The following is a 25,410-nucleotide window of genomic DNA, read 5'->3' on the forward strand; positions in this document are numbered from 1 at the left end:
TTTAAATGTAAATACAGTAAATTCAGGATAACATCCACTTGGTTTTAAAGACAAAAACTAAACCAATTCAAATTCCATACAATATTGGATCAAAATCAAAAGTACGAGTTCTACCAAAAGAAAATGAGGTAGTGTTGCTACCTTTGCTAAAACCTGAATAAATTCCATTTATCACTGAAGGCTCCATAGACAGGAAAAGAACTTGTGGGGTCTTTGTGCAGATAAAGGACTGTCACTGCTCTGTTGAGCTCACACAGCACTCAGAACAGACCTTAACATATACACAGCTGGCCCGAGTCCATTATTTTGAATGTCTTTATCAAATCTGTAATTGTTCAAAAACGCTGCTTGAGGTGGACTGGATGAAAGTTCTGGTCCCTTTCATCCTCAGAGCAACTTTTTTTTTTTTTTTTTTCTTCTATGATTTAGCCAAGATGTCCCATATTTAAATTTGAGCTTAAATTCAAAAACAAAAATATAGGCTTTTAAGATTTTAATCTGGAGTTGCTTGCCTTTTTACATAAAACCTATAGACCTCCTGGATATGAGAAGGACACACACACACACACACACACAAAGATAAGGAAAAATATATATATATATTTAATATATGATCCCAAACAAAATAAACAGCAAAAACTCATGCCAAATTTTGAAGTTCAAATGTTTAACACACAGAAAATGAACAAGAATCATGCTAGTTTATCCTGTTATTTCAGAGCATGGGTAGTACTTACTGTGAAACTGTCTTAAAACAGTGAACTTTCAGAAACTCTGTTCTCTTAAATGAGTCCCAGAAACTATGAAAGATACTGAAAAACTGAAGCTTTTGATGCAAACTTAATGATTAAACTCAGAAATGCAGAGGCTTTTTTTTTTTTTTTTTTAGAGAATAAGAGAAACTGCTAGGAAAAAGTGAGAATTAAGTCAGTTACAGATGTACATAGAGGTTTCTTGGGTCTGTTGACAGTGCAAGAACAAAAGTTTCCATCAGGCAAAAAGAAAAATAAAGGAGGATCAATATATGTGAATCATATATAAGAAATATATGTGAATAGATAGTATATATTTATATATATGAGTAGACAGTAAAAATGAAACTTCATAGTTAACAGATAATTTAGTTTTAGCTTTAAGTAAGAGTTAAGTTTTATTGGGAGACAGTTCATTATTTTGCAGCCAAGCTGAGTACAGGTTAATAAGATGAAAATTTTGACTTTAATCATCAGCGATTATTTAAATGATAAGGTCATGGCAGAAACTGTTTCCCTAGTGTTTCCTAGTTAGCCCAGGTGTACAAAAGTCATATGCATGAAAGCTTATATAAACATTTCATGCAAAAGGTAACATTATCTTTGCTCCTTTTTTGTGTGTTAGAGGTTGCTTTGGATTGCATTTACAAGAATTTACCTTGTTTTCTAACAGCTGCTCAAGGTCTGTGGCTCTGTAGTCTATAGTCTGAATGATCCATACTTCCAGAAATAGTTTTAATGGCTGTTGCCGTGACTGTGGTCAAAGTACTTTTACCATGCTAGACAAAGCTCCACAAAAGGAGATGAGAAACACAGCAGGAGGCAAATTGTGACCAAGAATTATAAAACACCAATCCTAATCCCACTTTTGGGATGGAGAAATAAATCTTTATCTGACATAATTTATGCTCTTTGATATGTCAGTACAAGCTTCAATTAAACTGACATCTTTGTATTTAAAAGATACAAGGCTTTGCTCTAACAAAGTTCTATTTTTACCTGCCTTGTTCTTTATGATGTGGCTAGGTCACCCAAGGCCATGCTGCAGTGTTATCTCCTCTCTGAACATAAACAGGTTAGGGAGGTAACTTAAGATTAGCAAGACTCTGCTCTACAATGCTCTGGCAAGGCTCCTAAGTGGAAATGTGTGTGTAAGAAGTAATATTAAAACTCGTTAAGCAATACATTTCATGGTGTTGACAGTTTGGGAGTATGTAGGTGATGATTGATATACTTTTAAATTGTTGAAATATGACTGGCATTCCACTTGATTATGATGTATCAAGTAGAAGATGATGATTGACTAGTTATAACTGCCCCGCCGCATTTAGACAGACTTTCAACTACTTACTAACCAGTCAAATGACAAAATCAAATTAAAAGGCATACTTATATCCACTACTGTACAAGCCCCTACAGACCCTGAATAAACAGATGGATCTTGTATTGAATACCAGATGTGAATTGGCAAGGAAACAATTCAAGAGGCAGAGTTTCCCTTTACTGAAAATTCCCTCTGTATAGATGTTCGAATATTGGGGCAACTGAAAACAGAATGCCTGAAAATGAGTAGGAGAAAATCTGATTCATAAAAAATCCAAGTTCAAAGCCCAGGCAGAGAAGAAAGCATAGGTCTGGCCTTTTTTTAAGGACTCTGTGTAAGAGTCAATTGTCAGATAATAGTTCTGTTAAGGCATTAAATGAAAATGTTTATGTTTATTTCAACTGATCATAGTTGAAGAAGAGATAAGTGAGTGAATGAAATTCTAGGAAGCATTCAAACATAATGCTGCAGGGCAACCAACAAGCTGCAAGAATAAAGCTGTGCGCTGATACAGACAAGCATTTGTCTATCACAATAGAAACTTAACATTTGTATACGCACATGTACATGACAGGTACAAATATTAATGTAGATAGAGAATAGCCCAGCTGACCAATTGTAGTCTTAAATAGAAATTTTGGGAAGCTCAGAGGAGAACTGTAGTGATGAAACCACTATTTATGCAGATGATTGCCAATTTTGGCAGATGCAAACCAAAATATTATGTAAATTGTTTTAATAACAAAACGAGGGAAGTTCATGTAGTCTGAAGTTTGGGATAGTCTATCTTTAAGAGTAAATTCTAGGCTATTTTATTAACAGATGTGTTCATATATTTTTAAACCAAGGCCCCACATTCCTAGTAAATGCTTTGAAGGCTTTGTTAAAAATATGTCTCTAAGGGTGAACTGCTGGTTCAGCTAAAGCCAGTGGAAGTTTCCCAGTTATTTTCATGAGGTCAGGACATAACTGGCATTGTTTAAAATTCATCTTCATATAGTGTAAGTTAACAGTAACATACTACAAATCCAGTAGCATCTTCTAAAAAACGTAATTGCTTCTGCACTCATTTAGTAAAACAGCAGAAATAGGTATCTAAATTGATTTATCATTTAAATATTTGCCTTATGCACATTAACCTTCATGCATTTTAATATAGGCAAGCTGTAAAGCAAAAACACTGTTTTTATTCCTAATTCACAGTATATCTGTTTCTTGCAGATTTTAATCTATAAATATTAGGCTGTGACAGCTTGCCAGAACTTCTCCTGCAAGGACTTTCTGATCAGAGTTTTTCAAAAGAGACTTCATAAAAGCAGAAGTAGGAGCAGACCGAGTGACCCTACAGGTGCAAGCTGCAGCAGTTGTCTCTCCAGCCTTCCCAATAGGATTTGTGAAACTCTCTGCATCTCAACATCTTTATTGGTAATGGATCCTTCCCTTAATTTGCAGTGATGCATTTGGAATGTCAGCTTCCAAAACAAGGCACATGGGAGGCATCTAAAGTAGATTTTTTGAAAGGAAAATGAACAAAGAGCATGTCAGGTTCCATTTTGATTTGCATGACAAATCCAGCATGCAGTGTTCGGGTGGGTTGGGCTGGGCTTGCCTGCCACTCACTGCATTTGTCAGTTTGGTTTGAACACTTTTGACAGTCTGTAATGTTAATTGTTCTAAGGATTGTTTTGCTGGGGGAAGAAAAGGAAAGGGTTTATTTATTTATTTTTTTTTTTGTACTTTTTTCATTTACAGGAAAGAAGGGATATCTGAGGGAGCAGAAAATGTTTTCGATCTGTTTTTGATCTGTTTTGCTTATAAATAATCCCATGAGGTCACCAGCAAGTTCAGTATTTTAAATGTTTTTGTTACTCCGTGTGTGTGTTTTGAGAGGGAAATACTAGGCCCCTAAACTAGAAACCTGGGGAGTCTATTGTTTTGGTGCACACCATTCTTTCTTCCTTTAAGTCCCACAGTGATGGGTCCTGCAGAGTGGTTTGTACTACGCCTATATGCTTCTACCAGATGATATTGTGGTGCTTTGACAAGTGCTAACAAGGGATTTAATGCCCCAAAAGGCATTGGTGGGCACACATTGTTAGTGGTGTGGGGACAGCATGTGAATAGCTCCCACGTATGTCAAAGACCCATTGGTAGGTATGTGCATATAACTGAATTTTCCTGGAGACACATTTAAAGGTGGCGGTCGCTGTTGCCCCATAGGGCACACACACTTCTATATCACCTGTCTTAAAACACGTTGTTTGATTGTTTTTTGTTTCAAAGTTCCTAACTGACTGGTGTTGGTAGAACACTCAAAGTTGATCACAAAAATGTTTTCAGACTGACAGAGTGAGCAAACTTGAAGGTTCAAGGGAAGACTGTGTTGATCATGTTTGTATCTGTTCACAGTTACTGCTGTTTTTCATCCAGAGGAGAGCCTAGTGCTTAAAGAAAAAGAAAAACAAGAAGATAGAAATCATATATCCCAGATGTTTCCAGGTAATGACTGACATCTACCTTTAAGCTTTGAACTCCTACACTGCATGGGGTGTTCTTATTTACATGTAGTGATCTAAGTGCACTATGACAGATACGCTTTACAGAATGCTTTGATACACTAAAGTCATGCAATCAGAGGCAGAAATGTCAAAGTAAATGAAGATATACAATCAAGCACGGTACTTCTAATCACATTCTGGCTTAGCGATTCAGTATGCTAATATGACTTCACTTTTCATGCCTCGTTGTCCTTAAGCTGTTTCAGCAGTCCGTGGACTTACTGACGAGAGTCAGTTCAAGCTGGTGCATCTCAAAAAAGTCAAAACCAAGATAATTAAAAAGTGTTAGTGATGATCATGAGTAGTATTCTTACTCCACCACTTTGAGAATGGTTAGCTTGTTGTGCTGCTTTGCTGAATGCTGAACTCGATAGGATTTGCAGGTGCTCACTGAAATTTAGGTCCAGAGAACCTGAAGGCTTTGCCTGCCAAGTGGGGATGGCTTGCACTGGGAAGGCTGTGTCAATTACTCCTCTGCCTAGCCTTGCTGTGGGAATTTCCTCCTTCCATTACAGAGAAGGCTCAGCTGCTCTGAGGCAGCTGCTGGATTTTGCAAATTGTACTGTGATTTGTAAAGGTGAATTGATAGCACAGTAATATGCAAAGCCACAGCTTGGGCTGTTCAGCGTTAAGACATGGGGATCTCCAGCGCAGACAGCCTGCATCTGGAACTGCAGTTGTCACTGCGAGGTAAGCAGAGCATGAAGCAGCTGTGATTCAGAGCTGCTTTGGCCACGAGGATCTGAACTCAGCAGCTTGTCAGGCTTGGTCTTATGACTGGATGCTGCCTCTGCATTTCCTGGTAGCTTTCCTGTTTGATCACTTCGTGGAAAACAATGTCACTATTTCCTGTCAGAGTGAAAAGTTGCTAAACCTGTCCAAAAATTCTTTTTTTTTTTATTTTTTTTATTTTTTGAATTGATGCCCAATATTAAAAACAAACTAACACAAATCCAAGTCATAACAGGTGAAAAAAATGACCACTGTACTTAATAGTTCTTGAAGTGTTTTATTTTTTTTACATAAGTCCATTTTTCTGTGCTCATTAAACTTTTTAAGCTATTCTGCTGTAATAAATCAAAAGATAATCTACACCTTTTCTTGGCTATTGTATATAAGAAGTGTTGTGGCAGAAATTCTTTTGCCCCAAGTCCACTGCCTCTTCCCCTTGTGTTCCCAAATCACAATACATTTTTTTCAGTCAACCATCTCCTGCCTTTTTCTCCATTTAGGGAGTAATCACTGCACCAGGGCAGAACACACCTTTAAAGATGTTTTTCCATCTCTCATCTACTCAGCAGCAGAAGTGACAACTCCTGCTATGGCTGGTAGGTATTTAAAATAACTCTCATAAAGAATATTATCCACCTACATATTATTTATTTAGTTGTTTATTATTTTCCTGGGACTTCTCTCATTTAAGAAACAACTTTACTGCCACCCGATTTTCTTATTGCAAATCATCTCAGAAGGAAGGCGCCCTGCGAGAGGCCCTTTGCCCTGGAGGCAGCAAGCCCCCTGGCTGCAGATTCTCTGCCTCTCCGCGCCCCGTCCCCGGCCTTGCCGGACCCCAGCGCCGGCCCCGGGGGCAGGAGCGGGGCCGGGAGCGGGGCCGGGGCGGCCCCGGAAGGCGCGGGGCGGAGCGGGCGGAACTGGGGCCGGGCCGGGCCGGGCTCAGCGCACGCGTGGGGTTCCCGGGCTGCTGCCGCCATGGCGGAGCGCATCGAGCAGCGGCTGGAGGACCGCATCCCGGAGCTAGAGCAGCTGGAGCGGGTCGGCCTCTTCACGCCAAAGGAGATCAGGTGGGGCCGCGGCCCGGCCTGAGCCGTGGGGAACGCGGCGGCCGGGCTGCGGGGTGCTGATCGTCTCCTTCCCGCAGGGCTGTCCTCAGGAAGGCCTCGGCTCTGGAGTACAAGATCCAGCGGAGAGCTCTTCGGAAGGAGGATTTTGTCAATTATATTCAGGTGGGCTCTTCTGGGTGGCACAGCGTGCTAGGTCGTGTAGATCCAGCCCTGTAAGGGGCTAGGAAGTTTTGTAGTTATCTGCTGTTCTTTGAAGCCTCTTCTCCCTTGGCTGGCAGTGTTCAATCGTAAATGGTTTGTTAGGGCACAGAGTAATGGCTCTAAACTAAAAAGAGCAGGTTTAGATTAGATATAAGGAAGAAATTATTTATTACAAGGAAGATAAAGCACTGGAACAGGCTGCCCAGAGAAGCTGTGGATGCTCCATCCCTGGAAGTCTGCAGGGCCAGGCTGGATGGCGCTTTGTGCAGCCTGGTCTGGTAGATGGCATCACTGCCCATGGCAGGGAGGTTGGAACTAGGTGGTCTTTAAGGCAGGCCCCTTCCCCCCCAAACCATTCTATGATTCTGTGATGATTCTATTGGTGCGGGCTCTTTAAAGGCACGCCTGAGAATGAAACATAGCCAGGAGTTGGCATCTGTTTGGTATGAGAGAGACTTCTTCTGTGTCATGACTCTTTTACAGAGCTGCTTTTCTCTCCAGGGATGCAGAGATCACAGTTCCCTGATGTGCTGTGCAAATTGTCTATGTGTGTAAAACTTCTTCTGTAGCGTCAGGAATTTGGATTGTGGATTATAATTCTAGGAATGAGTGGGTTGCCAACAGCTCAAGTCTGGAATATACATGTAATGTGTAATAAAGATGTTTAAATTTACTTTTAGACAGCCTTAGAAAAGTAGTGGTCTGACCACAAAATCGTTGCTTACGTTTTCCTGGATGCAATTTGTATTGTCTGTGTGACTAGCTATAAAGTACTCCATCTGGATTTTTTTCTTTACTATTACGTGTCTTTTAATTTGCTTTTCAATGCTTTTTCTCTCCACTCTAGTACGAAATTAACCTGCTGGAACTGATCAAGAAAAGAAGAGCAGTAAGTTTGACAGTTCTTTAGAATGCAAAATGCTATGCACCGAATTCTCTAGTGCAATAAAAACAATACTTTTTTCTTCTAGCGCATTGGATATTCATTTAAGAAGGAAGAAATTGAAAGCTCTATTGTGCATAGGGTCCACAGCCTCTTCAAACGTGCCACAGGAAAATGGAAAGTAAGTTTGTTTCTTTCATTTATGGTGACAGGTTGAAAAACACCCTTTGGCATGTTGTGATGTAAAAAATGAATCTAAATATCACTGCTGCCAAAAATTTTCAGTAATACAAAGGAGAGTAATAGCAAGAACTAAGCAGAGGTTTGGTCTTACAGTTAGCAGTGTCCTAGAAGTAGATCATTCACATCAAACGTTTTTTGTATATTTTGTCTTTTTCAGTCATTAGTCGTCATCTGTCTTGAGGCATATATTGCTGTGCAAGTTTTGTGTATCTGCTTGAAAGGGCTAGAAATGGAATTAAAAGAACTTTAACTTGCTTTGGGCAAAGACTGTTGTGATACCTCTTAGGGTAAAACCTAAGTGATGTATTGAAGGAATTATTACAGTGAGTTCTCTATTAAGTTCAGCAAAGGGTGTATATTGAGATGGAAAGTTGGTTTTCTTCAGATGTTTTGCAGGAATTTTAAAATCCAGGAAAAAAAAGTGAATTTGGGATTCAAAATTCGTTCTCTCCGCATGCTAAGTGGTTGTACCAAGTGCATATTATTTGCTTTTCAATGTGAAAAAGTGAGTTTGTACTTACTTGTAAAGTTGATTCTCTCTCCCCTGCATTTCCACCAGGAAGATGTTCAGCTTTGGCTGTCACATGTTGCATTTTGCAAGCAGTGGGTGAGTTTTCAAAATGCTTATCTTATTGATTCAAGGTATTGGATTACTGCTCAGTCAGGCATCTGGAGCTTGTGTTACAAGATAGGGAACAATTTTTTCTGCAACATCCTGTAGTACTGAAATCATTTTAATGTTATAGTTGGAGCTGCCTGGGAATTTCAGTGATCTAAGTGCACATTCTGACTCAGATGAATTAGCATGAAACTTGATGGTTTTTGATTGCGTTGAATCTAGAGTATCGTTGGTTTAAGAGCATCATAACCATGGTTATCCTTTCTCTGGAATGAATGAATCACCTGCCTATGAATTCTGCTTTTGTTCCGAACATTTTTTGTAGTCGATATGCTAAGAAGTGTAATATTGGCAGTTTAATACTTTATAAACTTCTCCGTGCAAGTCTTCATGTCATTCTAGCATTCATTTTCCTTCCTGTACTGAAAAGTTGATCTTGTTATAGTAATGCAAGTGGCCAAGGAAAAATGCAGTCTTTACCTTAGAAGTGGTCAGTGGGGCTATGTATTTGTGACTTAAGCAACACCTGTGTTAGTTGTCTAAGTCCAGAAGGTTTGAGTTAACTGTGCTAATGCTCTCTGGTAACATTTGAAAGCAGGTCAATATTACACATGTAGAAAAACTTTATACCAAAGTTAAATAGTAGAGAAGTGTCTTTTCTGGTACAATTGCATTGCAACTAGTAACCTTTCATACTAAAACTTTGGTTGGCTCAGTTTGGTACTGGAGTGGATAAAACAAAACTTTTTTTTTGTTTGTTTTTTACAGAATGCAAAACATCAGCTTAGCAAAGTGTTTTCTACCATGTTGGCCATTCATTCCAATAAACCAGGTAAATAAGTGGTGAATGCTATTCAAATGATGCTGTATAGGCTGTATAGCATTTGTTTCAAGTTTTTAATATATTTCAGTTCAAGCTATTGGGGTAAAAGTTCCTGTTCTCTTTTCTTTGCCTTGTTGCAATGTCAGAGAAAAGGTCTCTGGTAGAGGTTGTGCTGAATAATCAAAAGGTGATGTGAAGTGGGAGCCCATGTGCTTTGAATGACAGTCCCCCAGGTAGACTGAGGTTTTGGTAGGTGTTTCAGAGGCACTTGTTGAATACTTTTGGCTGCTTTTTAGGATTGAAGACATGACCATATATCACTGAATTTGTAGCTATGCTAGATTAAGCTTCCTGGATCTGCTTAGCTTTTAGTCTCATTTAACTTGGTCTTAATATGAGAGATCATCAGTCCTATTCCATAGTTAAGCTCATGCATCAGGGGTAGCTACATTGAAAAAAACAACTTGTACATTCTGGATAATAGCTTCAAAATGGGTTCTTGTGACCAGCCACTTGCTTTGCATTAAAATGAATTAATTCACATCTTCTGTTGCAGCACTGTGGATTATGGCAGCAAAATGGGAAATGGAGACACGACTCTCATCAGAAAGTGCGAGGCACTTGTTCCTTCGTGCTTTGCGCTTCCATCCAGAATGTCCAAAACTTTATCAAGAGGTGAGTTCGTGATTTTCTTCTATGAGAAGTTATTTGATTAGTTGAAGCAAATCAATCCAGCAAATTTCTCATATCAGGCTGGTGAAAACTTTTTCCACCAGTGGGGGGAATGTTATCAAAAAGATTTAAAAATAGATGAAAAATGCTTTGTATTGGTAAGATGCATCATTTTTTTTTTTTTTGGTTTTGTTTCAGCAAATCTTGTACTTATGTTTGCAAATTGAGGATTTTGTATTCTCTGATTTAGATTTGGCATCCCTAGTGTTTGGTAGGGAGCATGCTTTTCTTTGAGGGCAAGTTAAGGTTTAAAGAATGACTAGAAAATTGGAATTTCTGAATGTGTGAAATGTCTGAGTATATACAGCAGATGGCTATATGCACAAATCTTTATAAAGCAAGGCTCTCAAACACGTGTGGGATATTGGCAAGACATGATTTATAGCTTCACAGAGCTTGTTTTTCTTCATGTTTGTGGACTTAGTGTATTTTATGCTTTATCCACCCTGCCTCCACACCTCCCATCTTTTAACTATTCTCTTTCTTGCAGTATTTCAGAATGGAGCTGATGAATGCTGAAAAACAGAGGAAGGAAAAGAAAGAATTTGAACAAGCCAAGATGGACTTGGTGGGTCCCCTAAATTTGAGATACTGTCTGGTTACATATCACACATTGGAAAGTGTAGTTTTATGGGGTCTATATAACAATTTGAGGACAGCTTAGGGAAAGTTTTTTTTCATGCCCTGTGCCTATGTTAAACTTTTTGAGTGTTGGTTGATGCTCAGCTCAAATACTTTATGCTTTGTTTTTAATTTATATTTGTAAAGTCTTTTGTTATGTCGCCCAGTTTGAAAGTTAGTAGTCATTTCTGGAAAGGAATATTTAAAGTGCTTTTTTATTTTTAAAGTAATTTTTTTTTCCTCTTATTTCATTATGGTTGGTTTGGGCAAATTATAGATTAAGATGGATTTAGGTGAAGATAAAAATTAATATCTTTTTCTGATGTTTTTTTCCACGTTTGCAAAAATGGTAGCTGAGGAAGGAAAAGTTTTTTTTTCAACAATGTTATACTTGATATTGCAGGGGGAATTCAATTATTCTGAAGAGATTCTTAATGGGGAGCTGGCTCGCATAATCTACAGGGATGCTGCTCAGAAAGTTAAAGGTGATTTAACGTTACTTGTACTAAGGAAAATGTCAGTTCTCCAGTTGATAATGCAAATAGGTTTAGTTCCAGTGTACACACATACAAATTTTCAAATAACATCTTTTTCAGGATGCCTAGATAATGCCAAACTATAAATGAACAGAAGTAATTTGTTCTGATTTCACAACCGTTCTTCATGCTGACACCTCTTCCAGTACAACAACTTAAGGACTGAGTGGCATAGGTTCTGGGCTTACAGTCTCAAAACTTGTTTGTCTGTTTAAAAATGTGAAGGGAAGATAGTTTAGAATTATTTAGAAAGTTTTTTGTTAGTTTGCTTTTTACTGAACACTAGATCACAACTAACCAGTTAGCAGTAGTGACAAGGAAGAAAAAAATCAAACTAATAATAAAACAGGTTAGGTGATTTTAAATTAACTTAGTAAAGTTCACCCATTTTATTAAGAAAATTGGCTGAAATAGCTGCAAAGTAGTAGCAGGTATCTTTGAGAAACCATGACAGATGTAGATGTTTTAGAAGGCAACAGACATAATATAATAATGATATTGAAAAGTAAAGGGGAAAAAGAGGATATTAGAGCAAACTAGAGAAAGAGTTGGCTTAATTTAGATTCCTGCAGAAATAGTGGAATAAATAGGCATATAAATGATTTGTAAACACCTAAAGGTAAGGCGGTGAGTAATGATTGATAGTGACTTGCTGTGAAGTCATAGGTCAAGTCATGTTACCTGGCATTCTCAGAGATAAGTTAGCAAGATACAAGGTGGATGGATGTAGTTCATTGACATACTGTGTGCCATTTTGGAGAGGCTTGTGCTGTGCATGGAGCTGTTCCGTGTTTTCTTGGAAGAACTGAATGAAGGTGTAGAACAGGTGCTGGTAGGCAAGTGGAACCAAGCTGGAAGGATCTGTTGGCGTGTCAGAGGACAGGACTAGTTTATCACCTTGGAATCTGGAGTGTCCTGCCTCTCGTGACATCTTTTTGTCATGGGCCAATATGAAATCATGAAGAATCCAGTCAGGCAATTAACATAGTAACATATGGCTTACCATATGGCTTGAATACTGAGACTTGCAGAAAAGAGTATCTGTCTGAAGACTTAAATGGTATCTGTGCCTTGAAAAAAGCTTACGAAGATACAAAAATACAAAGTATGTAATGGGATGTAATATTCTACTTGGTACCATTTTTCCTCTCTTGATTTATAGGTGTTGAGTTCCATCTGGCTGTGCTTTCTATTGCAAAGCTCTTTGATTTTACCCAAGATTTGCAAAAAGAAATTCTTGAAAGGTGAGCTTTTTTTTTTTTTTTTTTAACATGCATGCTCTTATTACTTCACTAATTAATAGTGAGCTTAGAGATTAATGACTAAAAGCTGTTCCTCTAGGAAAATAAAAATCTAAGGCGTTAAGGTGTATTTGAAATACTTCAAGAAAAGCAAAGTGTCTGAGGCATGCATACTCTTTACAAAAAAATGCTTGTATCTGGCTTCAGGATAGGATTTGAAAACCTGCTAAGAAAAATGCAGATGAAATACAGTTGTCACTGAATTATTCAAACAGTTGTTTCCCTTACTTAAGTGTAGGAACCATGGAATTTCTGGTTTACTTCGTGGTTCTGTATCTTTGGCTTCCCCAGTTGTTCTTCTCTCAAAAGAAAGGTGTCTCTGGAAATACCAGTCTAGTTCATGCTATTATTGGAGAATATATATATTAAAATAAACTAATATTTTTCTTGAAAGGTAAATTTTTTTCTAACATTTGACTATTTAGAAATTGAGTGCATTTCTATACATGATACCAACACAACAACCCTTTTAAACGTACTTGTACAAGAATGTTGGTTGTACAGGGGTGTTACAGACATGGCTTGTTAGTTTGCAGACTGAATATGCCGATGATCCTCTTACGTGGGACTACATGGCCCGTCGAGAGCTGGGTCTGGGGTCCCTGAAGTCCACAGAACCCACTACGAAACAGATGAAAGTATCCGAAATGACCCAGAGGGAGGAACGGTGCTGTGCAGTCTTTGAAGAGGCTGTGACAGCTGTCCCCACAGGTGAAATATTCTGCCTTCATGTTAACATCTGTTTTTCCTGGTATTTTAGCATACTGTGAAAGCTTTGAAGGAGTTGTTGGCAGGCTCTACCATACCTTGGAGGATGCAGGCAGCTTTTAGATGCAGTTCAAGATCCATTTTTATGTGTTACTCAGGTTATTTTCAAATGCATCTATGGTCTTGAAAGAATTGCTTAACAAAGTGGTTTTTGTTGCTTACTTGTAACATTAATGTGACTTAATTGATGAGGAGAATAGAAACTCACATCTAGACAGATGAACAGAGGTTTGGGAATCGTAAATAAAGTTACCTGAATAAAGGAAACCTGTAGATAAAATGAAGTTCGTTGTTGGTTAGCCGTGAGTAAGCAATGCTTTTGAGTTGCCAGTGGAAGGGATATCCAACTTCATCATCTGTCATTGTCCTTATTCTCAAAAAAGTCTATCAGGATACTGGCATGGAGTAGACTCAAACTTGCTGCTAATTTAGCCTTTGGGGTCAGACAGACAAAGGATTTTCTCAGCTGCCTGAGAGTGTTGTCACTCCTGCAGGCCCATTGAAAACTACAAGCAAAGGGTGCACTGAACATTAATTGGGACAGCATTTGTGGAAGCCTCAGCTGAACTAAGAGCTTGATGATGTTTAGAAAGAATTAGTGACTGCAGCTTATGCTGGGAAGTCATTTTGAAACGTTAATGTTTTAAATGCAGGGCTTCTTGTACAGTGTAATATTAAAACAAAAATGGCATTAGCATTTAGTGCTTGGATTCTCTCTATTCTTTACCTTAAAGACAAATATTTGTGTTTACTGTTGTGATTCAATGAAGCGTGATACTATGCCTTTCATTCTACAGAGGACATGTGGAAATGCTACATCACTTTTTGCTTAGAGAGATGTAACAGGAAAACCAACAGTGAAGAATTAAAGCAAAAGGTAAAAAGGTCATTAGGAAATCATAGTAACAAAACAAGACTATTTTTACTGACCTATGTAATCTTTCAGACAAGGAGTAAGTGTATTTGATTTTTTTTTTTTCAGAAATAGAGACAAGTGGCTGTGATTAAAAATAACTTAGTCTCCATCTGATGGAGTCAATTTTACTGTTGGGCTTACATGTGGCCTGCCTGAACATGAATACACCAGGCATAAACCAGGCTTGTCAGTAAAGTACTGCAAGCTCCTTGGATGGAAGTTGCTAAGAGTGCAAATCATCCTTTTGTAATCATCCTTTGTGGTTATGTTCCCTTTTAATACAGTAAAAGAACATTGCTTTGTTGTTCTTTTGCTCCTTAAAGAGGAGGTGTAATTCAAATGCTTAAATTCCACCTTTATCTTGTAATGTACATGGGCACATAAAGCATTAGACTTATAACTTTTATTGAATTTCAGTGATGTTTTGATACACAAATTCATTGGGCTTCTGGTAATGCTGGGATCTTTTATATGAAGGAATAATGCTTATTTTCTTTTTGTTCTCTGTGTAGAGACTGGAGAGGACACTAAGTGTGTTCAGCAAAGCGCATGAGTCCAGTTTGCTGCCAGAATCTCTCTATAAGCAGTGGGTAAGAGTTGATACAGAAGAATAGACTGGGACACTGTCCTGCATTGATGCATGCCTAAAACTGCCACTTTGTGTAGCTAGTAAAGTGGGCAATATTGTGTGCAAGGCCTTGCTTTTAACACAATGCTACTAATCTCGTGTGATTAGCTGCATCTGCTATGTATTTATTTTTTAATTTTTTTTTTAGCTTCAACTATTACTGGAGTCCAACCTTTCCGAGAAGGCTACAGAGGTGGCAGAAGCTGCAACTAAGCGCTTCAGCCTGTCAGCAGAAATGTGGCAGATGAGGCTGCAGGTGTTGATCCAACTGAAGAATGACAACGTGACCCAGTGTTTTGAAGAAGCCTTTAAGCACTTGAAATCTAAGGTCTGTGCTGCTTTTGTGGACTTGCATGCATTAAGTCTTGAGCAGGAAACCTCTAACACTTGAAACATTTTTTTCCTTCACAAGACATACACAACCCCTAACAGCTTTTAAAGTCAAAACTAAAAGCTTAACATTTCACATGCACATTGCATTCGGGAGCATCAAGAAATTGCAGATTAACTTCAAATTCAAAATTGTACAGTTTGAATGCTCAGAGGTGATATTTTGCATGCTTTTTTTTTTTTTTTTGCATGCTGGTATTTGTGTCTTGAAAAGTGTTTCCTTTCATCACTGTCCTGATGCATTGTTTGTTTGGGGGTGACAAGCCTTAAATTAGCTACCTGCTTATTTGCTGTTACATTTCAAACTATGGCCACATGGAAAGATGAGAGGAAGCAAGCAGGTGATATGTTCCTTTTCTTTCCTATTCTCAGACGTTACCTTTGTACTCCAGTGCTTTGTGATACGCAAGAATTCATCTCCCATCCCCAGCAACCTGTCTAGCAGCTGTCCATCTAAGCAGTATTTGTCCTGTAAGTTAGGGAGGAGACAAGAAGTGATTTCAGTGCGCAGTTCAAAGTTGTCTTTCTAAAAGCTGTATCTAAAGGACAGTTTGCAGAATCACAAAATTGTAGGGGTTGGAAGGGACCTCGACAGATTGTCACATCCAACCCTCTTGCCAAAGCAGGTTCCCTAGAGAGTTTTTACAGCAGTTGTGATGTAAAACCTGGTAGATGTGTTGCTATCTGTTTCTGTAAATCAATCTGAGTTACTGTATTCTAATCAGTTGATTTTTCTGTTTACCTTGTAGGGCACTTTGCCATTATGGACCCTCTGGGTGGAATGGAGTGAAGGCACAAATAGCAAGCAAGACACAGAAGCTCTCTACCAGGTACTAAGCTAATAGAAATCTTCTTTTTATGACCATATGTAAGTAAACAGGAACTGTGTGTGGATGGAGCATTTAACAAGTGCCTTATACTGCAGTTCCTTTGTGGATTTGTTGATATCAAAACATTTCAAGTAAAACTGTTACCAAGAGTCAGCTGAATGTGAGCTCATAAGCACATATGTCATCCCCATGCTTCAAAGACATCTAGATGTTTGTAAGCACAACTATTGATGGGCTCTTACTTCATGATCTGGAATTTTTGCAGTATTTTCAGATGTCTGTCTGAACACAAAAAAGAGCATTTTCCAATCTGTGTGAAAATGTCAGCTTTGTTGCAGAGGACTTGAGAACAAAACAGGGATTTGAATCCCACTGTAAATTTTCTAAATCGCTGAGGGCAAAACATGTGTTATTTGCCTGGCATTTTTTTTTCTTTTCTATTTACAGCATATAACACTTATTTCCAGTGAAAGCTTAAATTCGGTTGTTTGCAGAGCATTGTAAAACCCTCTCATGAAGGATGATAGAGGAATGCCAAATGCCAGCTGCATGGATTATGGAAAAATAAATGTATTTTAGATTACAACTAATATTCTAGTTCAAAAAATATTGGTTGTTTTACATAATACTGTTTTTCAGACATCATTCAGGGTGCCTTTGTCAGTACTTTGTCTCATGAGATCTGCTGCATGTCAGATATCTAATTAGAAGGTACTGTTCAATTTCTTCTTCCTTGTTGCCTTTTAATTGTAGTTGGTTCTCTTTAACTTGCAGAGATCCTTGAATGCCACAGTTCCTGCTGAATCTGTGACTATGAAAGAAAAATATCTCGACTGGGCTTATAGGAATGGTGGTTATAAGAAAGTAAAAAGAGTCTTTACCAGGTAACAAAAACTTTAAATCTGATTATTCTAGGGCAAATTGTAAAAGGCATAAGGTTTAAAGTTATTTCTGTTTTTACTTTAGCCTACATGAAAATCGTCCACTTTCACTTGACTTCTTCAGGAAGATGATTCAAATTGAAAAGGAGCAAGTAAGTTGCTGAAGATCCAACTAGCACCTTGTATTTGTAAAATACACTTCCAACTTTGATGTAAAATTAAGGGCTTAAGAGTAGTGTTATTAGTTTGTAATCGGTTCGTATTTGTCTTTCAAAGTTGATTCATAGCATATAATGCAAAACCAAATTCCATGGTAACTAATCTTTGGCAACGTGTGGGTATGTATAATTACCATGACTCTTTTACTTTGTAAGAATCTAATCAAGCTGCAGATTCACTTCTGTGAAAATAAACGGTCTTTTAATACCTTCCTTTGTAAGGAATCCTGCAAAATGCTTCATCTGAGAGAATACTACGAACGTGCCTTGAGAGAGTTTGGTTCAACGGATTCTGGTAAGGGATTTTTGTCTTTTCAGTTCAGTGCTGCCTCCTTTATTTCTGTCAGTTTGAACAAAAATAGTTGTTTGTTCTGTCCTTGTGATTACTGTCATGCAGAGTGGAGCTTAATTCTTCTGTGCCCTTAAGTGTGTGACACTGCAGTGACACTACACTTGCAGTCCGGGGCCTTCGTTTATGGTAGTCTAGCTTCAGCAGAATTACTAGCAAATAATAGTTTTGAACATTGGCCCGGAATAAGAGATGCACATCACCTTTAATTTACATTTGTGAAAAGTATGGAGCTGTGTTTTTATAATCAGGATTTTTGCAGTATGCCTTTTAAGAAGTTAAATAGGTCTATTTCCCTGATGCTATAGGAAGCTGCTGCTAAAGGGTTTTGTTATTTCTGTTCCATCTGGGAGCAAAACCCAGACGTTTGGACTGCAAGGGACTGAGGGGAAGAGGTTTGACAAACCTCGTTGCATTAAGACCAAGAACACTTATAAAAGGAGCATTTCTTGGTTAGGTTTAGTATGTTTGTTAAGTAATATCAAATCAAAATCTAACCAGAACTTTTTTTTTTTTTTCATTTTAAGATCTCTGGCTGGATTATATCAAAGAGGAACTAAGCCATCCCCAAGGCAAACCAGAAAACTGTGGGAGTATTCACTGGCGAGCTGTGAAGATGTTGCAGGGAGATCAGGTGGAAGACTTCATTTCCAAATATACTTTATTGCAAACTGGACATTTATGAAAAACTAAAAATAGTTACAATGTGACATTGTGGATTCTTTTTAAACTTTTATACAAAGGTAAATATGTTTCTGGATCATATTAAAGTGTACTTTTTTTTTTTTTACTTGCATATGTGAAAAAAATTGTCTCCTCCATTGCAATGGTTATTAGCCTTTCATCTCAGTGACGGGTTCAAGTGCACATTTGGAGAAAGCAGAGGAGCCTGTGAGCACGTTCTTTGAGAATTCTAAGAGATTTATTTCTGCCCAGTTATTGAGGTGGAATAATCTTAATACATCAGCTTTTACACTCTGGAAAGTTAATATTACAACACATAAATGCCAAAAAAAACCCACGCCACCATGAAAAAATACAACACCTTACATCTGTGAGATGTATTAAAGTTGAGTAATGGAACACTGGAGAATCAATCTGTAAAATGATGGTATTTATTTATTGTTTCTTAACCTTGAAGTCATCTGTAACCTTCTTTTCAAACACCAAACAACTTCTGTCAGCACCTTGAGTTAGTGTTTGCATCCTACATTGTAATTCTGAGAGTGACTATGAAATGTGGAGGTGAGCTGAGAATCTGCCAAAAATGTTCCTGATGTGACAAGTTCTGATCTACGCTTCAACCTTCTGTCCTCAATCCCTGAAAAACTGGCTAACAGTTTGAGACATTGCTGTCCGTGGCTGTTTGCAGAACTACGTTTTCTGGTATCACGCTTGTTAAATCAACATAAATGCTATCACTGGGCCATTAGCTCATCCTGTAGAGGAGTTCTAGGGAAAGTAAAGGAATGTGCAGCAATAGTTCCTTTTCTAGTCACAGAGAAAGAAGTTTTGTGTCATGTACTCAAAGAACTACGGCCAGCACTGGTCTCTGTGTGTAAAGGAGGCGTATAACGCTGTGAGGCAGGTGGGCGCTCAGCGCTGCGGAGGGAGAAGCAGCTGCGGCCATGCTCTGCCGCTCGCTGGTGCTCTTGGCTGTCCCGGTGCCGCCTCACCGCCAGATTTCCCTCTCCCCTTCCCGTGGCAGCCGCCGGTTCGAGCAGCGGGGCCCGAAGCACGCTTGAAGCCCGGCCGCCCCTCGCGGAGCACCGCGCACCTCACAGCGCGCTGAGGGGACGGGCCGGGCGGGAAGGCGCCGGGGCGGCGCCGCCGTCTCCTCAGGGCCGCGGCTGCGCGTCCGGCCGCCGCCTCAGCGGCTGTGGGGGGTGGCTCCGGTGGGGCGGGCGGGCCGGTTCGCTTCTCCCGGCCGCGGAGGGGAGGCAAAGGGGACCCCTGCTGTGGTGCTGCCCCAAGGACGCGGTGCTCTGCCCGCCTCGGCCCCTCTCAGGCCGCTCCCGGCAGCCGGCGCGGCCCCGGGTGTGTGTGTGCAACTGGGAGCCCTGCACCACGGCACCGTGTGGGGGCTGCTCGCCGAGGAGTTTGTCTCTTGTAATGCCCCTGGTGGGGGTCACTCACCTCGCTTTCCTCGTCGGGGGCCCTCAAATCACGTCCTCCATCTTTAAGAAGTTCCTCAGGGCTGCTGGAAGCGCTGGTCCTCAGCTGTGCCCTCAGCACGGTGGCCCCCACAAGGTGGTTGGACCATAGTTGGTGGTCTTTGTGCTTATACTTCTGTCTGTCTTCTTTGTGTTGTTAGCAGCTTTTGCTATCTGCTGCTGTTCCCCAACTGCTATGTGTTGGGTCAGTTTTGCGCCCTGTTCCCCAAATTTAGGTTGGTAGCAGGATTTCTGCTGTGACTGAGGAGGCTAGCTGGTCTGTGGTGGCTGCTGCCACCTTTGGCAGATCTGCTTTCTGAAATCAAAGCCTGTCTGGTTTAAAACCTCTGATTCATCAAGGGAACAAACAGGTCGTGCCCAAGAGCTCCAGAGCACTCAAATACAGTAGCGGTTGCGTGAGCCTTGCTGGAGGAATCAATGAGAGGCAACCAAATTATTTAAAACTATTTTGTAGGTGATGGCTGCCTCCCTTGAGCACACAACCTTTGAGGAGGAGCAACTTCCTGACAAGAGGGAAGCTAAGAACTGGAAGCCCAGAAAAGTTAATCCTATAATACTAGGGCAAACCAAAGCAGATGGTAAGTAATGGAACTCTGCTTGAGGAAAGATACTTAAAACCTTTTTGTGATACATAGGAAATGCCTGTTGAATTACTTTGCTAAACTGCTTTCATGTAGATATTTGTGCATTCCTATGAATGAGAGTGTTTCATTAATAGTACAAAAAAATATTTTTTGTAAGCCAAAGCGATAGCATTTCAACATAATTTTAAAAAATAATAGATATGAATGTGGTGAAGAAGGTCTGCTGGTTCCTCTGCCATGGTTTAAAGAATAATGTTTCAACAAGAGTTTATGGAATATCTTTACTTCAGCTAGTGTTGTGATGTGTGCCTGTTTCTGACATTCCCAATCATCTGAAACCTAAAGAACCGCTTGAAATAGCATCTGTTATAATTACACCATTAGTTAAAAAGCACATTCACATACTTAGACAAATGATTCCATCTTAAGCATTTAATTGTTCCCATTTAATTCCTAAATATTTCTGTTGGCTTTCTTTTGTTTTTAGAATGTTTGCGGAAGAACATTCCACGTGTTCTTGACAGTGACTCTGAAGAAAGTGAATTCTCTGATACCTCTTCGTATGAAGATGATGTTGGTCGAACTCCTGCTGACTATCATTATGTACAGCCTGACCTAGAAGACCTGAATTGTGAAATCTCGAATATGCTTGAGAATGTTACTTCTCCTGAGCAGCAAACTGCTTCAGTGTATGAGGTAGAGGACTGGGATAAAGAATTGGAGGAGTCTGAAAGTAATCCTTATGGTGAGTACAAATTTACTTGTACTTCATTTGAGTATGTGGAGGTAGGTGCTGTGTAGGAAAATGTATTAAAATAACTCCATAAATAACTCCACATTCTTTTTTTTTTTTTTTTTTGAATCATTTTATGTTTACATTTACCTCATGGATTTGTAATGTATAATTTTGTTGCCAAATATAGGAGTTATAGGCAATGTTGTCAAGTTCACATGTAAATCTTGCTTGAGCAATTGAATTCTTAAGGAGTGAAATGGTAAGAATTGTTTATGGGTATCAAGTTTCTCTGGAGAAGTTAGCCCTCTATTATAATGCATCTTTGTTACTCTGAATCAGAAGAGTTCAGGAACTCTCCTTCCCTCCAAGCATCCAGCCCTAATGTCCATCAAGAGTGTGGGCTTTTTGGGTGTGGAGCGGTGTAAGCACTCAGTCTCTGTTGTGAATATGGTTTGTTGTTGCTTTTGCTGTAGGTGTTTTCTGTGTCGTGTGGTGGTTTTTTTGTTTGCTTCTTTGGCATTTTTTTGAGTTGAGGGTGGTTTTTTTTTTTTTTTTAATTATATATTTTTATTTTACTTTGAAGCTTGATTCTCTGAAGTCTTTGTGCATGTAATTGACAATGTTCCTATCGATCCCACGGACAAAGGTGCAATGGATAGAAGCACTTTCATCCACATCTTTAAAGTCATATTAATCCTGTGGTTTGTAATCTGTTTTACAGTGACTCATGTATTGAACTGAGACATTCAGGCCAGGCGGTGTGTTGGGATAAAACAACTGGATGGTGTTTAGCCAACAGTGAGCGATAACCTGCTGTGTCTTTGTGGACATAGAAAAGAACCATTTCCATTTTCTTCTCATTAATGTGAATGAATTTATTGGAATTAAATACGCGCAGTTCATTCTTTATATAGGAAATACCGATTCTCTGTTTACAACAGCCATTTATGGAATTAAAATATTCCAGTTCCATAGGTTGATAACAGAATGAACTGGGAAAGTTTTTGCAGCCTTCTATAAAATCATTCTGATTTTAAAGTGGGAATATAGCAGGAGCTTTTCATATTGGGTAACCTGAGAAAAAGACTGATTCTTTTATGGGTGCTAATTCCTTTTTGTATGTTTCCCTCTTTCATTCTGGGCTGTCCTTTAAATCTCGTCTGTTCAAATTTATGGAATGTTTTGATTTTTTTGTTATATAGATTTTTGTTTTAGCTGTCACAAGTTCTCATCTTTTCCTGTATTCAGTTAAGTCATCTTGACCTGTAGTTTATGCTCTTCAAATGCTCACAAATTTAGTTGGAAGAAGCTGTGATTATGGGACTTGAGTGCTTGCAACACTGAATACAGGTGCCTGAGTTGTTGACTACTACAAATCAAAAACATGCTTGGTTAATCATTTTATGGCATTTTACCTTCATTGAATGCAAGTGTTTTTAAAATTTGTCCTGCAGCACTACTGGAAAACTAGCCAGTAGCATGTACTGGCCTTTCAGCATCTGCTCTCTATAAATCTTTTGCTTGTGTAGAAGGACTTTGCTCTGTTTTTGTGCTAGGTTGGTTAAATAAACAGTTTATTAGGCTTAATTCTAGGCTAGTGAAAATACTGTTCAGAGGTAGCTTTTATAGAACCCCTCCCTTCTGTTTCTCTCCAGTGACCCAGTCTTAAAAGGGCTTGGAGGTATCCTAATTTGGGATGTGGTTGTGGAGAAAGAGGGAGAAATAAGGGAAATGGCTTCATGAACCTTTTGTGCCTGGAGAGAAGAGAACTGCATGCATTTTAAGAGCTAGTGTTAGATGTTCTGAATTCAGGTATATCATTGAGCTTTTCAGAAAACTATTTTGTCTCTGTGGCAGGAACCTTCATTAAAATGAAGATGTTGTCAAATTCAGCTTTCTGTTTGCTTTGTTTTTAGGTCTAATTCATGAGTGCTGGCAGATCAGACTGAAATTCTTGACTGGAAAATGCTGTAGAAGTGCAAAATAATCTGCTACATTATACCGCTAGTTTTCTAAATACCTTTCATGGTTTACGTCTTTTCTTTCATCTTTAGATGCTGGTGATCTCTACTGCGGAAGCTTTCAGGAAAATAATCCTTTGGTCTCATACTCCTTGCAAGAGGAATCATTGTACAACCCATGTTGTCACCATGCGGCTAGTCTTGCTTTTACACTGCCAGTTAGAGTGACTGAGATTGGCCAGTTTGATGATGCTGATGAATGAGATCAGAACTAAGTACGGCTTCTGAGTTGGATTGTGTTCTTCGCCAAGTTGTGTCAAGCCGTTTGGCTTGCTTGCAGAGTTCTGCTTAAGGCCCGAAATGTCACGCCATCTCTGAAGTTTATCTTAGACTGTTTCTGAGGTGTTTATTAAGCGACTACACCTGACCCCTGGGGACCCAGAGTGCAGGTGCTAGCTGCACGCAGTCAATGTGTTTCTGGACTACTTTCAGTTTGTATTATATAGATCTAGGTTGTTGCTAATTAATTGTTTGGGAGGAAGTATTTAACTTCTAAACTTCAGCTTGGTCACCAAGCTTTGCCAGCTTTGATGTGCTGATACTTGTGTGTCTGGCCATGTAACTTGTACTTTTCTTTCCTTTCCGTTTGATGTTATCAAATCAGTTCAGATAGTTCTGAAAACTCTTCCTCCTTCCGACTTCTGTGTTGTAGTTTGTTAGTCCGTGTCTAATATTCATGTTTGACAAAATCAGATGTGGCAAATACAAAATGAGTTGTTTTTTTTTTTTTTTAAATGTATTTCAGTATGAAGGTATTTGAAAAATGTATGTCACATTTATAACACGCGTGCGGACGTATAGTTGGGATTTCTTTATCCAATAGGAATGCCGGGTGTTTGACCCTCTCCCAGCAGAGGTTTTTCCACATCAGACCTTCTTGCATACAGGCATATCATCTTCCAGTCCCACAGCTGTCTTTATAACATCCTCATGTTACGTCAGATATGTAATGACAAAGAAAACATCTATGGTTATGTAATCTTGGTGTGTCCTGCACACAGCAGTGAGGTAAAGTTCACGATAGATGTGGATATTTTTGCTGTTACTTGTGTTTTGACAAATGAGGAAATGGGAACACAAAGTAACTCCACAATGTCTCTAAGAGAATAGCTGGAATGAGAACCATATCCTCCTTGCCTTTGCTTTGGAATTAAAAGAAATGATCTCAAATAAAATACGTAAGTGGATTTGATGGCTGATGACTTAAGAAACAATGATCTTCTAATATTCATGTTTCATTCATCACTTCTCTCTCAAGAATTTCTTGATGACTTTGACGCTGCCTGATACTAAAGCACAGTACCTGTGCTTGTTTATTCTCAAGCAAGGAGTTAACACTGGAAGACTTTTTTTTTTTTTTTTTTTAATCATCCAATCTCTGAGAGTAAAATAATTTCCATATTAGTTTGGAAGGATGAAGTGAACAAGACAGTGATATTTCCTTAATCTTCTCCTTGAGAGCAGAGAAGTAAAAGAGCTTGGAAGAGACTTTTCTTTTGGTACACTGGAGTTCCTGGTTAAATCTTGGTACATAGCAAGCAACCGGAGTTTGCTTGCTATGTACCAAGATTTAACAGAAGATTTTAACAGAAGCCTGCTGGTGGGATTGCAACAAGAGGGCCTGTTCTTTTATTCTTGTCTGATGGAGTGCTCTGAGGAGTAGTATTTGCATTGCAACTTACTTCGGCATGCATCCAGAATACATGCTTACACAGAAGGCACAGGCTAACACTCTGTTCTTTCCTCACACATGAAGAAAGCCCTGTCTCTGCTAAGGCACTGGTGGGTTTTGATATGTGGACTGCTGTGTATTGAATCAGAGGTATGGGGGAACTGCTCTTTAACTGGAGTCCTGTGATAGAACATGCACATACCTCTGTAGAGGGAATTGACTATGCCCAGCTTTTAGGTTTGGATATGGCTTCTTTTTCTAACCTAGAAAACGGGAATAGAACTCTTGAGCCTGACTGTAGCTGACTCATCAACTGGAGTAAAACTGCTGACTTGCACTTATAAATTCAACATCAATAAATATAAATTGAGTGCTGATTAGTGAAGCAACAATAGACCAGTAAATTGTAAAGGCTGTTTGGAAAAAAGCAGTTTATCTTGTGAGCCTATTTATCACTTACCAAGCCTCAGCTGTAGATGGCAATGCTCAGTGCTACCCTGCAGAGGGCAGCAAAAAAAAGTCTATCTTGTTAAGTGTGTTTTCATCTGGTATGGTTTCACCAGCAAGTGTCAGATCCCTGGGCTGGATTTCTAACATTGATAGCTATTTAGATTTGGGTTCTGCATTGCTCAGTTGTTCCCCAGTGAGACTGATTCATGGCCCTGATTAGTTTCTCATTTTTTTTATTTCACTCTGAAGTTATATTTACTAGACTGAGAATTTCTCCCATGGCTGAGAAAAGAACATCACTTGACTTTGGGCTTAATATATATTTTTTTACTGTGCTTGTGGGAGATGTCCCATCAGACTTAATAAAGATGAAACCAACGGAGTTCTGTGGAAGCAAA

The 25,410-nt window shown here is 39.1% G+C and overlaps 2 protein-coding genes across 14 annotated transcripts in view; both read left to right on the forward strand.

Annotated features, from left to right (window-relative positions):
* Window positions 1-6,279: 6,279 nt before the first annotated feature.
* On the forward strand, window positions 6,280-18,465 carry UTP6 (UTP6 small subunit processome component). The gene is made up of 19 exons (XM_084491942.1): window positions 6,280-6,436; window positions 6,514-6,598; window positions 7,485-7,526; window positions 7,609-7,701; window positions 8,323-8,370; window positions 9,151-9,214; window positions 9,762-9,880; window positions 10,428-10,505; window positions 10,962-11,043; window positions 12,257-12,338; window positions 12,925-13,106; window positions 13,961-14,040; window positions 14,592-14,669; window positions 14,856-15,035; window positions 15,847-15,927; window positions 16,702-16,811; window positions 16,894-16,960; window positions 17,249-17,321; window positions 17,903-18,465. The coding sequence occupies exons 1-19, from the start codon at window positions 6,345-6,347 to the stop codon at window positions 18,058-18,060; spliced, it is 1,794 nt and encodes a 597-aa protein (XP_084348068.1). The 5' UTR covers window positions 6,280-6,344; the 3' UTR covers window positions 18,061-18,465.
* A 149-nt stretch (window positions 18,466-18,614) lies between these two features.
* The window catches only part of COPRS (coordinator of PRMT5 and differentiation stimulator), a 99,373-nt gene continuing 92,577 nt past the window's right edge, over window positions 18,615-25,410 (forward strand). For 6 of the 13 annotated variants that reach the window (XM_084491943.1, XM_084491949.1, XM_084491950.1 and 3 more), the window contains exons 1-3: window positions 18,615-19,625; window positions 20,004-20,127; window positions 20,621-20,878. In XM_084491943.1, the coding sequence (XP_084348069.1) occupies window positions 19,488-19,625; window positions 20,004-20,127; window positions 20,621-20,878 (520 nt within the window). In that variant the 5' untranslated portion in view covers window positions 18,615-19,487. Of the gene's footprint in view, window positions 19,626-19,651; window positions 19,900-20,003; window positions 20,128-20,620; window positions 20,879-21,452; window positions 21,473-21,590; window positions 22,875-22,923; window positions 24,083-25,410 lie in introns of those variants that run through there. The other 7 variants (XM_084491946.1, XM_084491945.1, XM_084491944.1 and 4 more) reach the window with 5 other exon arrangements.

The sequence above is a fragment of the Aythya ferina genome (genome assembly GCF_964211825.1).
Source record: "Aythya ferina genome assembly, chromosome: 18".
Classification (NCBI taxonomy): Eukaryota; Metazoa; Chordata; class Aves; order Anseriformes; family Anatidae; genus Aythya; species Aythya ferina.

Excerpts from the sequence above, each read along its gene's own strand:
- UTP6 (XM_084491942.1), top strand. The coding sequence starts at position 6,345 with ATGGCGGAGCGCATCGAGCAGCGGCTGGAGGACCGCATCCCGGAGCTA. Across the intron at positions 7,702-8,322 it reads GTGCCACAGGAAAATGGAAA|GAAGATGTTCAGCTTTGGCT; the intron begins GTAAGTTTGTTT and ends CATTTCCACCAG. Across the intron at positions 12,339-12,924 it reads CAAAAAGAAATTCTTGAAAG|TTTGCAGACTGAATATGCCG; the intron begins GTGAGCTTTTTT and ends ATGGCTTGTTAG.